A 14911-nucleotide genomic window follows, 5' to 3' on the forward strand; every position below is an offset into this window, starting at 1 on the left:
CAATTCATTCATTCATTCATTTAAAGTTAACTATTTTGATTATTTTCGAGTAGAAATAAAAGTAAACTTTAACAATCATGAAATTAGAAAGGAAATCCGTAAACTTTTCTGTTTTTTTTTAAAAACAATTTTTTTAAATATTTTCGATGATAATATTTATTACTACTGTTATGTTGATTGAGAATGGGATATAAGTAGTATAGTTGAAAGTACAATAATGAAATAAGACGATAATGTTGTGATATAATTACTCTTCTCTATATTTCTTTATGGTTGTTCATTGACCTATGAAACATAAAATTTTTTCACCGAATTATTTTACTTAAAAAGGATGAATTTTTTTTTTAATTTTTCAGTTTTTTTTTATTAATTATAATAGAGAAATGATTGTTAGTCTAGGGATTGGAAAAACATTAAACCTTTAGATTTGATAAATAACCTTTGAGAAGGATAGATTATTAATGTTTTTCAAAATCTTGATATTGTATTCTTCCGTTGTTGATGTTAAGAGCTGGAATTGCTCAGTCTCTATTGATACATATTCATCCTAAAAAGATTGTGCTGATATAATTTAATCACATTTTCTTAATATTGCCGATAGGAAAACATAAATTATCTGGACTCGTTACTTTAGTGGACAATGCGTAGTGCATGAAGAGAAAGTGACAGGGTTTGAGTTCCAATATAGACATCAACATTGATATGCAGATATACTCGGATGAGGAATGCCAAATAAGACAATAGGAAGCTCCTTGATTCTAGTGTTAACTATCATTCAGCTCTGCCTTATATCATCGTGATTTATTGTCAATGTTGCAACAGTCTATCAAGGATACGCCTAAAAGAGACCAATCGATTCCAGTCCTTAACGTCAACTGAAAATTTCAAACAACCTTTACAAATAAATTAGCGCTTATTTTGTGAATCTTTATTTTATGTCTTATTTTACTCAAGAATTATTCTTTAAATAAGACAAAGGAAAATTACCTTACAATATCACTTTTTCCTAACTTTGGTTTTTATTATTTTATAAACTCATAACAACTTTATTGTTTCTCGTTCACTTACTTAGACGCATCTGACTTTTGAACTTAATCCAATTTTTCTGTTTCTCTCAATTTTCACATTCCAGGATAACTAACTAAATCTTTAATGATAACCACACACTGACATATAGCATACATCTACTAAGCAAATGTAAAACTGACCAAACACAATTATTGAATATCGTCAGAAGGAGGTTTTGTGGAGATTTTAGTAATTTTATATAGTTGAGATCATGAGTCAATTGAAGCTAGACCACCACTGTACGGCCGTTTCGTCCTATTGTGGTACTCCTCAGCAGTGCACACCCACGATCCCGCCTCATGAGATTCGAACCCAGGACCTATCATTCTCGCGCGCGAGCACTTAACCGGCCATCCAGTGCTTCCAGGTTTTCCATTGTGGTCTAGCTTCAATTGTCTCATGATCTCAACTATATACAATTATTGAACACTGAAAACACTACGGATGACCTCAAACATCCAATACTAGAATTATTTCGAAAATAATGAAAAGAACCTTGTGTGAAACAGTTCTACAATAGTACATCTCAATTATATAGATGATGACTTAGCGAAGTCTTTCAAAATTTTAGCAAACTCACTACCATATTACATTTCATTAAAAACCGTTTAAATATAGACCAGTAGATTTACTAGTCACATTTTTCTGTTTACAACATTTTCATTATGATATATGAAAAAAAATGAGACTTACATAACCATAATGTATGGTTGGTCAGGTAATTTCATTTGAATGTAAATATTTTAACGATAATGAAATGTAACAGAAATGATCTATCTCCTTTATTCTCCTTCATTTGTTCACCACTTCCAATGATTGTATTCTTTTTCTTTTCTTTTTTTATATTTTCTTCTCTCATATAATTATTTATTTTATATTCTATAACAATGGTATACCAATAAAATTTTCCTTTCTGATAAACATATATATATGTATGCAATCATCCTTCAGGCTAAAAATCCTGTTACTTCCAGTTGATTAAACTGTAAAAGAATTACTATTGTTGATGATGTGGAAATAAATTAAACTTATTTCTTTTTCATTTCTCCTTCTGTATGTACTTTCTTTTTGAATAGATTAATTTAATTTAATGTTTATCATTTATAAATTTCAATATACTTTGATTGTCAAGTTTTCTAATTTTTCTCTTTTTTTTGGGGGGGGGGGGTAATCCATTTTGTAAAATAGTTAAAAAGGTATAGTATACAATTTTAGATAGTAATAAATGAATTCTATATATGAATTGTGTACTGTGACGAATAACTAGAATAGATTTTAAGACAGTTCGGTAATCATAATTACTAATATAAAACATGACATATAACTTTCTTAGTTAAAGTCAATGAAATATTCTATAGGAATCGTTAAACTCTTAGAAAGTCTAGTTAAATAAAGTGCTTTGTTGGTGGAAGAATACTTGGAAATGTAAATCATAATATGTGAAGCGTGTCTGTAAGCATGCCATATATATAAGTATAATATTTGGGACTTTAACTTCGAGCTCACCCATCAAAGATATTAGACCGGGCTGAATATATGTTGCAAATAATGAGTTATTAGATAGAAAAGCATCTAAATGTTATTCATCATTCTAAAACAAGATATTTAGGTTTTAGTCACTTTAAAAGTATTCAAAAACCAAGACCATTTGAAAGTATAATTACTTTCGATGATGTCATTAACATAATCTAAATTTATTAATCTATGATTGTTGTATTACAATGACTAAATAAGTGAAGTGAACAACAATAGTGAGCTTTTACTTTTGTCTGTGGCTTGAAGACATCCAAAATGTATTACCTGTGAAATTGGAAGGTTCTTTAAGGAGAAGATAAGGAATTCCTTTGTGATATGTCAAGTTTCAATTAATATAATACGATAAATCACATCCATAATAAGAAAAATGCTATATCGGTTCTTCTGACATAATAGTAAGGATTAAGTAGTAATAATTTTGTGTGAATACAATACTTAATAAGAGGAATGTTGTTTAGATAGTTAAGATAAAAAAAACTCATGTGAATTGTGTAAAATGATTGTACGAATTAAGAATGGTGCCGGTCAAAGACAAACACGAAAGGTTTATGCAAGATAATTGGTGGTTGAGAATCTATAGTTTAGATATAGAGTAATTTTCGGTCTTAATTTTGACAGTGTAAAACAATAATTGCAGGTCAATTAGTAGCTCAAATATATCTACGTTTTATAGTTGAAATCATGAGTCAATTGAAGCTAGACTACTATGGAAAACCTGGAAGCACTGGACGGCCGTTTCGTCCTATTGTGGGACTCCTCAGAAGTGCACATCGACGATCCCTCCTCGCGAGATTCGAACTCAGGACTTATTAGTCTCGCGCGCGAGCGCTTAACCACTAGAATCACTGAGGTTTGTTCATGATTTCATTCAAATTTTATACTGAGCATTTCTGTTTTGTTAACCATTTCAGTATTTTAGTATTTCATAACTCCAATGATTAACTAAAGTATTAACGAGTTTGGTTAAGGTTGAATACTAAATATTACAAAGACAATTGAAATATAATGGAAACACTTATGTACTTGTATGTTAGTAGTATGAACTATATCAAGTCAACTATTATTATTTGTCAATTATACTTTTACAGTAAAGGATAAAATGAATTGATAAAATAAAAAAGTTAATAATTACTATAGGTAAACTATGCACGAATCAACTCAGTTATAATGAAGAAACCTGAGCTATGCATACAGAAGGAATATAATAGACTTTTACATTTTCTCCCTCCTTAAAGAAAAGAAAAAATTGAGAATAGATAAAAAGAAAACTTGATTAGATATATATGTAACAAGAACAATCAATGCATACCAGTAATTAATCGCATCTATAAAATATAAATATGGAGAGACTGAATTTTCAGTTTTTCTATCCTTAAAAGTCAATTGATTGGACAATTCAAGTAAGTAGAGAAATATAGTTACATATCAGTCATGATAAAATGAAAGAATAAATAAGTCTCGGATACAATGTACGCACACACACACACATAGTGGATGTTAAAATCGTACATATCTGACACTTTGTTAATGAATATATATCTCTTATCAACATAAGTAGTATAAGCCTATAGTTTAATCATTAAGAAATAAAGCAATCAAAACTCATTCCTTATTATTTTCTATCCAACAAAAGAATTATTCTATATAAGAGAAGAGATGTATTTAGTACAGAAATAATCAGTTTACCATTTCATTTATATATATTTAGAAAGACTACTATTAGTATTCTAATCTATGAATGTATGTAAGTGTTCTAATTGTTGTACAAACACAATATCAAAGAATACTAGACGTATTATTTGAATATGGGGGATAGAAATGAAACAAATAGAGTAGTAATAAAAAAAAAACTTGAAAAGTATTCTCATTTTCATTTGTAGAATTTCACGATTTCTATGCTTCTTCAACTTCATATGACTTAATGCTGTAAAGTCAAAAACAAACAAAAAAATAGAAGGAAAGATCATCAATGGGAAACAGAAATAGACATACAATACTCTAACATTATTCTAAAAGGGAAGTTAAATATGAAATGAACATATTTCCCGTTTATTCAATCTGTTATATGATTAACTATTCCATTGTCTAGTTACATACTACTACTATTAACTAAATAACTAGAGAGTTCAACGAAAAAAAAAGCACACAGGAAAATTCAATTGTATCACTCACATTTTGTTACTCTGAGTTTTAGAACATAAAAAGTAGCATCTATAAATTAGAGAGAGAAATACACTGAAACAGAATTAATCCTGCAATTCGTAATCTATTGACTTCTTTCTATCCGGTCCTTACCTTCCTTCAATTGAAGTAGTTCACCTGAACACATTGAAATAAGCAAGTTGATACATATATATATTTAGAAGAAAGAGATGTTAGACAAATTAACTCATTATAAAGATTTATTAAATACAGAAGATAAACGATCATCAGATATCATGGATTTATCAAGTAAAATTTCATCAAAAGATACATGGAGTTTTGATAATTTGTTAACGTTGAAATTACATCAGTCCAATTATCATTCATCATCATCGTCATCATCATCATCATTTCTTAATAATAACAACAATAATGATAATACTAATACAAATGAAAATAATCAATTATTATTATCATCTTCAGCTAAATCATTAGCTTATTGTACACCAAATCCAGTACCAAATTTACCAGAAAATAATCAAGTACACTTTTTAGAATATCGTGGTGCTCATTTAGCAACATTCACAGTGAATGGACGTGATTTAATTTGTTTACCACAAGCATTTGAATTATTTTTAAAACATTTAGTTGGTGGTTTACATACAGTTTATACAAAATTAAAACGTTTAGATATTATTCCAGTTGTATGTAATGTTGAACAAGTACGTATATTAAGAGGTTTAGGTGCAATACAACCAGGTGTTAATCGATGTAAATTAATTGCACCACAAGAATTTGATATACTCTATGCTGATTGTACAAATTCAAGGTAATATGAATCGATTTTTGGACAATATATTTTTAAATGAGTACATTTTTCATTCCATATATTTTTTATCAATGATGTACAACATATTTTATTAGAGCATACACATGATACGATTTTATATTACTTACTTACTTATGTCTGTTACCCCCTATGGAGCATAGGCCACCGACCAGCATTCTCCAATCCACTCTGTCCTGGGCCTACCTTTCTAGTTCTATCCAACTGTTGTTCATTTTTCTCATATCTGTCTCTATTTCTCGGTGTAATGCAAGGAAGACCTTCAGTCTTCCTCTTCTCCTTTGGCCTTCAGGATTCCATGTGAGGGAATGTCCGGTGACACAGTTGGGTGCTTTCCTCAATGTGTGTCCTATCCACTTCCAGAACTTCTTCCTGATTTCTTCTTCCGCTGGAATCTGGTTTGTTCTCTCCCACAGTAGGTTTTTGCTGATAGTGTCTGGCCAACGGATTCCAAGTATTTTGCGTAGACAACTGTTAAAAAAAACCCTGTATCTTCTGGATGATGGTTTTCGTAGTTCTCCAAGTAGAAGTGTCTTTACATTTTTATTGAAAATTCTGACTTTAGTGTTGATTGACGATTGTTGTCACGATTTTTTTATAATGGATACTAATGTTTCATTAAATTCTATCACCTATATTGGGATATGCGTTAATAGTTTACCGAATTCGCAAGTAGGATTTTTGCGTGGAATTTAAAGATCAGATTTTAATAATTTTATTCATAGCTCATGGATATCATTACAATGGATAATATTTATTATTTTGTTTTAATAGTTAAATTAAAGACTCCATTCTTTGTAAAAATTTATTGTTTGAGAACAGTCAAAAATAAATTTCCTATTTGTGAGTAATTAGATTCTTTCCAGAATAGGATCAATCTTTCTATAACCATTGCGTAAACTTAGTGTATTATAAGAGAAATTTTTTTTTTAATTTGATGAATGTTAGTCAAAGACAATATAAGGAAATTATATTACATAAGTAGTGACCAACAGAGTAAGATATCATCAGACATATAATTTATTTTTCGTAATTCAGTATTCATTGTTCAGTGATGTAACTGTTATTAAATGTCATGAGAAGACATTCTCTAATCCTCTCTGATTTTCGGTAGTTTTCCTACTAATGATGAAAGTAATCTTCATGCTGTCGGATTTATATTACTTTAAATGTAGAGGAAAAATTATTCTCATATTTCGTTCATCATACTACAGTCAGTTTTATCTACATACAGATTCCAGGTAAAGTAGCACTATGAGAATGATAGATGTTGATATGGGATGTCTAGTATTTATATATGCTGTCAAATTTCTAGTTATATTTATACCAGAAGTGTTTAGATCTAATAAGTCAGTAAACAGAAATCTTTCTATCATTATAACATCATTTAAACAGGATAAAAGAGGTCAGTTTAGTTTTGTTATGAAAAGTCATACTTAGGTATAAGAGTACTAGATGAAAGAGTAGTATAGACTATCAGGTGTATACTATATGTACTGTTAGATAGATTCATTGAGTTCTCATATAGAATACATTGGTTTTCATCTATATGATGTATTGCTAAATAAATTTTCGGATTAAGAAATAAAACTTAATTAATATAGAAAAACACATCAAATTAAAAGTATTTCTGTCAAGCGTAAAGGTAACCCGATAATTTTCGACCAAAATAGTGGCTAAATAAGATTTTATATAAACACTTATTATGAATAGTGATTTTAACTTTTACGAAAAAAGAAATAGTTATATCTTTTTAATACAAAGTAAGAGATTCTTTTCAAGATCAAGGATGATTTATTTCAGTATCTCTAATGTTATTTCTATATACTTTTGCTGTTAGTTATTTACTCAGTCGAATATTGGTTGTACATAGTAGTTGATAAACTAAAGATTTTAGTGACAAAGCTGAAATTACTAACTGATCTAGACCACTATTGAAAACCTGGAAGCACTGGTCGGCTATTTCGTCTTGGTAAAAGATTTCTCAGAATTGCGAATCAACGACCTCATAAGTGAAAATCAAACCCAAGAACACCGGTCTCGCGGGCTAACGCTTAACCTCTAGACTACTGAGTCAGTATCTAGCAAAAGATGTATTACAGTACTGGCGTTATCATAGTCAGGAATTTGACTTTTTAATTCACTACAGAATCAAGTATTGTTGTTTAATATGCTGACATCAAAATTTTGCTGCATTTAGTAAATTGAAAGTTTATACTGGTGAATGTATTTACTGATAAGCTGGTTAGAATGACAGTGATTGCTTCGAAATTAGCCGTTTAATTCAAAAAAGCATCATTAAAAACATCTAGGTGACAGTTCTTTATCATATCTATTTGTATTGGAATATTTGAAGTTTCAAATGTGTTAAATTTGTATCTTGTAACTATATGGTTAGACACTGTAGTTTTAACCGTTTTACAAACTACTCATAATTTCATTGTATGAATTCTGATGCTGTATAGAAAAAAGGGAAATGAACAGCTACTTATTCTGTAGTCTCTGTTACTGAATTATTTTCATTACGTAATGTACATACTTTAATAATTTTTTTGATATAAATAATTTGTAACAGTCTAGAATATTATGTAAAATCCACTTTTAAAACTAACACCTAACTACCCTATTGCTGTCTAGTGTAGATTGATTCACAATCATCTTTGACTTCACTTAAGTACCTTTTTTCGGTTATACATATATGATCAAAAACAAAAATGAAAATTGAACAAGACTTAACGTCTAATTAATGAAAAAGATAAACTTCAATCTTGTCAAGTTCTAAATATTTGATATAAGTAAGATATTTTACAATGATATTGATCTATAAGTCAAATTGTTGAAACCAAGTTGAGTATTGATGTGCCATAGCAGTGCTCATAAACGATATCAATTTTCATTAGATTAGTTGAGGCATTTCTCAGAAAGTTTAAACATCAACAAGAATGACTAAGGTCTGTATAAAGTCAACAAGAGGTATTTCCTGGAGTTCCAGTGAGAAGCAGTAACCAGTGGAGTTCAATCAGGTCTGTTGTGAGATAGTAACTCACTGAAGACAATAGTGGATGTGTCGCTCAATTTCGTGGATCGGTTGAAGTTAGACATTAACAACGTTGGATGCTGGCCAGCTCGATGGTCCAGAGGTTAGGCTCTCGCGCGCGAGACTGATAGATCCTGGGTTCGAAACTCACGAGGCGGTATCGTGGACGCGCACTGCTGAGGAGTCCCACAGTACGACGAAATGGCCGTCCAGTGCTTCCATGTTTTCCATGGTGGTCTAGCTTCAATCGGCCCATGATCTCAACTACTGAAATATTTTCTTTACAATAAATATAATTCACAAGAAATATGGGCCTTCGTTTGGTTATTTACTTATTATGATTTAAGCTCATGGTTCATAACAACTATTGAAATAAGGTTTGAAACTTTGAATTGACGTTTAACAATATTTGCTGATATTACTTTTTAACTTAATAATAAAGATATGTTTAATCTTTTTTTATGGAACCTAAAGCAATGTTTTACACATGTGGATCTGAACCGTTTTATCTAGAATCATTGTTTCATTTTGTTAAAACAATGTTTTCATTAAAAATCTATGTAATGTGGCTGGATAATATAGTAGATTTAAAGATAATGATATGCTGTTTTTGACTAGGTTTGTAATATATTTCATTTAGTCTCAGATAATAGCCATTCTCCTTAGAGTTAATCAAATCACTATTCAGATATTAACTCACTGATCATTTCAGATGGTGATTCTACTATACTATAAATCGACTATAATTTATCAATATAGATTCCAACTAAGTAGCTCTGTATTGTTAAACTCGTTTCAAAATCTGATTGTCTTGATTTTCATTTCATATGTGGTGTTGACAGAGCACTTCTTAATGGTCTGTGAATAAGAAGAAAAAATTCTATTCAATACTATTTGGTTTTTAACTGTTCTCTGACTGATAATCTTTCAGAATGAAGCTTATTCTCAAGAATCATAGAGAAGTTTCGTAACTATGAAAATTAACTAACGAATCAAACCTTAGTGATAAGCATCGGTTATCAGTTTTTAAAATTTAATTATGAATAGACATCATTTACTTATATCATTCATACAAAACATCTATTACTTCTGTGAAATTACACATTCAAAAGAGAACTTAAGTATTTACAATAAGCTATAGATCTAACCAACAAATAAGTTTGTCAATTTATTATCGGATAAATTCACTTGATGCTCTTTACTTGTATCTTCCCAAGTGAATTTAAAAACTCACCCCACTGTACAAGCAAGTGGCTATCGGAACTCAATAGATAAGTGGATAACACAATGGCATTTGAAGCGAAAGACACTAGGTTCGAGTCTCAGAGTGAACATCTACTCTGAGATGCAGATTCATTCAGATGACGAATTCCAAATAGGACGAAACGCGTGTCCTGGATTGCACCGCTAGCCAATATCCATCTTTGCTTATAATGTTTGTGAATTAATGCTATATTGAGGCAATACGCACAGTATGCATATATGTTAATAGGAGACTGACCAGTTGCAGTCCTAAACATCAATGGGAAGATTCAGCCAAATAATACTAAATGAATTTAAGCTTCATCCCATTGCACAAGCAAGTGGTTATCAGAACTCAATAGCTAAGTGGATAACGCAGTGGCATTCGAAGCGAACGGTGAAGTGAATATGAACTCTGAGATGCAGATACATCCAGCTGACGAATCCCAAATAAGACGAAACGCACGTCCTGCATTCCACTGCTAGCCACTATCCATCTTTTATTATCACATAGGTTGGAAAAATTTTGTAAATGACTGTTAAACATAGAAAAACATCTTTTTTTAAAAACTGTTGAATGATATATTATTCCATAGAATAGCTGATATAATGAAATATATAAATAAGTAATATATATATATATCATTAATAACTTTTCTAGAATATTGTTCCTAGTTAGTTTTTCTCATTCATTTCAAACATTTGAATCATAAGGTGTTAGTTAAGGTTATATGAAAGTTATATATTATTATTATTATTTAATTTCCTGTTTTGTTCGTGTCTTTTTTTAAATTTTCATTCTAATACATATAAACATATTTTCTATTTATTTAAATATATTATTATTATTATTTTTCTTCTTTTTTTTCTTTATTTTTTCTCTCTTTTTTTTCTCTTAAATACTGGATTTATTGTTCTTTTTCATGCATACAAGATGAAATGAACAATGATACTTGGAAAAGTTAAATTTGTTTCATGTTATATAGGTATATATCTATCTATTTATCTATACATTACAAGGCTAAAATGACAGTGTATAATATTTAATATAGGAATAGCTCCTTTTAAAAAGTAAAAAAAAACAACGAAAACGAATTAATCTTATAAAACGTTTTCTTTTTGTTTTTTGTTTTTTCTTTTTCTTTTTTTCTTTATTTCTTTTTGTTTTTTTTTCTTTAAAAAAATTATTTATTAATTATAAATGAGAATAAAACATTATTGTAAACAAAGTTGAGAAATCTATTCTACTATTCAACTTATCCTATTATATAATTTAGATATATAAATTTCTTACTAAATCTTTCAACTGATTAATCACTGTCAAATGGATCATTTTGTTTTCATAATGATTCTATGTCATAAGTTGCTTATAGATATATGAAATTTACTGTCACTATACAGTTATGAGTTAGTTTTAACAGTAAGGTCAATTAAAAACAAGCAAGAAATGTTATAAACACTAGATGGTCGTTTCGTCCTATTGTGGGACTCTTCAGAAGTGCACATCTACGATAGTCTAGCTTCAATTGACTTGAGATTTCAACTATTAAAATTACTTTAATGTTCACAAAAACCCCTACTGATATTAAATGGCATAAACGTTAATTTTGTGAGAATTCTTACTTAAATAAGAATAAGAAACATGAATATATATTTGAATGCGTAAGTCTATTGAAGCTTTCAACTCAAGCTCACGCTTTCAACTATAAAAATGCTAAATCTCCACAAAACCCCTTCTAATGAATATATATAACATTTGAGATCATCTGCATATTGATACCTTAGGACATGAAAATATTATATCCACTTAATATTTTATCTATGAATACTGATAACATGATAGACAATAAAATTCAATTGACTCATGATTTCAACTGTGAAAATACTAAATTCTCCACAAAACCCTCTCTCATCTATAATCATATGCTCACTAGTGACCGACTTCAAAAGATATTTCCTTGAGTTCTAGTGGGAAGCAGTGGTCAGTGGAGTTCTACCAAGTCTGTTGTAGAGATATCAGCTCACTGAAGACAATTGGTGAACGGTCGCTCAAACTTCGTGAATTGTTTAAAGTTAGACATTAACACCGTTGGATATCGGCTCAGTGGTCTATCGGTTAAGGGCTCTGGCTCGAGACTGATAGGTCCTGGGTTCGGATCTCTCGAGTGCAGGATCGTGGATGCGCACTTCTGAGGAGTCCCATAATATGACGAAACGGCCGTCCAGTGCTTCCAGGTTTTCCATGGTGGTCTAGCTTCAATTGACTCACGATACCTGTTTGTTGAATTTGGTAAAATTAGGTAACTGTAAAGATTTTATAACTTGTTTAAGTCAATAATATCATGGAATAACAGGATATTGTCATTATTATGAGCTCAAAAAATGAGTAGAATGATTAATTATTCATCGACATAATACCTTTTGATTAAAAATATCCATCAAATTTGATTTCAGTTCTTTAATACAAACTAGTGTTATTTATAGTTGAAACCATGAGTTGATTGAAGCTAGACCACCAAGGAAAACATGGAAGCACTAGACGGCCGTTTCGTCCATAAAACCCCTTCTAATTATAATATTATTTAATTAGATTTCACTTAGTTCATGTTAATCAAGTTCAATTTTAATGTTCATTTATATATCAAAATTATGCATCCCTATTTTATGTGCAAATTCTCACAAAAAAAAACCTGATTAATTATAAATAAAATAATATATTTGTAATATCCCAGAGAATCATTCCCTGAAGAAGTGGCTTACACTGAGTCACGAAACGTCAGAAAATTTAATTTTTCTACTCATTGGGATATTACAAATATATTAATTTTATTCATAACAATGCTCAATGTATTCGAAATTATCAAGTCAAACCTTGGTAATGATACTTAATAAATTTGCAAAACTCATAAACATGTATGGTTCTTACATTAAATCTTGTATTAATTGAGAATATTATGTAGTTGAGATCATGAGTCAATTGAAGCTAAACCACCATGGAAAACCTGGAAGCACTGGACGACCGTTTCGTCTTATTGTGGGACTCTTCAACAGTGCGCATCCACGATCCTGCCTCATGAGTTTCGAACCCAGGACCTGTCAGTCTCGCGCTAGAGCACTTAACCTCTAGACCACTGAGCCGGCACCAACGGTGTTAATGTCCAACCTCAACCAATCCACGAAATTGCGCGACCAACTTCCATTATACTGAGGTAGATACTTGTCTCTACCTGACATGGAGAATAACCGTAGTAAAAATTAATTGAATCATAAATATACTAATATTCTTAGTATTTTCTAGTATACGAGGAATATAATTAAGTATATTTTAAACACTTTTGTATCTCTATCAATGATTAACAGTAAAACATTCACTTCTTTCAGATGTTAGATGAATAAAGTCAACCGACAAGAAATCCTGAACTTATGTTTTATGCTAGTTAGCATCTATCAGTAAAACGTACCTATAAACTTCAAGGAATTGACATTTCATATGGAATTTATATCAGCTCCACCTAGCTTCATAATTCTAGTCGCTACGAATGATCTGTTAGAGACGTGAATGACCTCCTGTAGAACTGTTATCTTTACAACTAATTAATCACTGAACAATAACCAATGTCATATTTATTCAGGTATCAATCAATTATAGAATTCATACTTAAATATCATCTAATTATGAAAATATTATAACGAACTAAAGTTGAAAACGTAAGTTTCATTTTGCTCATACGTTTTAGCAGATAAAAAAACATGAAAATTTATGCTCCCTATCTCTCCGTCTCTACCTTACTCAATACTATGGTAACATTAAACTATCACACTAGTTCACTTATTCATCACTTCTGAAATCGTTAATTCTTTTTATTTATCTTTCGAAATTCATTGTATTCAATCCGTAATAGAATGAATGATTAGTTTTGTTTGATAGATAATATAATATTTACAAAATAGATGAGAATTTCATCAGCTGTTCCATACTATTGCGTTTGTATCCCCACTTTATATATATGGATATATATTAGTTAATCTTTATACATTTACGAATAAGTAGGTAAACAGATAGGTGAATAGATAAAAACGGACTAAATTTCTTTGAAATTATTTCACAGTTTACTTGTTTTATTTTATTTTCAGTAGTAAAAATTGTAAAAACAAAAAAAATAATTCGTATTTTATGATATGAAATGTGAATATACTTTTTGACAGGATTTAACTGGTTTTGTCAGAAAAGAAAAAAATGTCATAACCGTTAAAAGAGAGAAGATACATATATATATATACATATATATGTGGGCAGTAATCCCTTCTTCTACATATTATTATTGTTTCACTATCATTTATTTATAAACTTGTAACCTCGTTTGTTTTCAACTGAATACATTTACAAAACACCAGTGAAAAGTAACAATTTAGTGTTGATTATATATATATATGATGATGGACACTAAACAATTTGACTTTTCTATGGGAAAATTAAAGTGACAAAAGGAAGAGAGAGAGAATAAAAGATAAGAGATACATTGATATTATAACTGGATACAAAGAAATCGAAAATAAAACGAAATAATTTGATATGAAGAAATGTTGTAATTGTCAATTGTTAAATAAATCAGAAGGGGTTTTATGGAGATTTCAGTATTTTCATAGTTGAAATGTCCAAAAACTTTTGATTTCAGTAGTTGAGGTAAAACCAATTCATATGAACTCATTAACGGGTAAGTGGAAATATTATTTTGAGAGTTGGGCCATAAAGTTTGTTCGACTTGAGACTGATTATTTCGACTGTTGTCACCATCGCTTGCACAGCTACGTGATTGTTTGGGAGTAGATTCGCCTGAATCATTGTTGTGACAGGTACGTGACTTATGGGAACCAAGTACAGATGATAGACCAGGTGTTTCAATTCCAGATAAACGTTTTGATGGACGTCCAGGTCTAGAACTTCAAAGTAGAAAACTATAATCATATATTAATATATTTTCAGAACGGATAAAAAGAAATTATTATATTTGATCAGATTATCTTTCTGTAAACAAACT

The 14911-nt window shown here is 29.9% G+C and overlaps 1 protein-coding gene across 1 annotated transcript in view; it reads left to right on the plus strand.

The window, feature by feature from the left end:
- Window positions 1-4976: 4976 nt before the first annotated feature.
- The window catches only part of Smp_196410 (putative dachshund homolog), a gene marked incomplete at both ends in the record, with an annotated part of 14302 nt that continues 4367 nt past the window's right edge, over window positions 4977-14911 (plus strand). The window contains 2 exons of the mRNA XM_018792936.1: window positions 4977-5055; window positions 5230-5575. Coding sequence (XP_018647498.1) covers window positions 4977-5055; window positions 5230-5575 — 425 coding nt within the window. The remainder of the gene's footprint in view (window positions 5056-5229; window positions 5576-14911) is intronic.

This window comes from Schistosoma mansoni, chromosome 1, assembly GCF_000237925.1.
Source record: "Schistosoma mansoni strain Puerto Rico chromosome 1, complete genome".
Classification (NCBI taxonomy): Eukaryota; Metazoa; Platyhelminthes; class Trematoda; order Strigeidida; family Schistosomatidae; genus Schistosoma; species Schistosoma mansoni.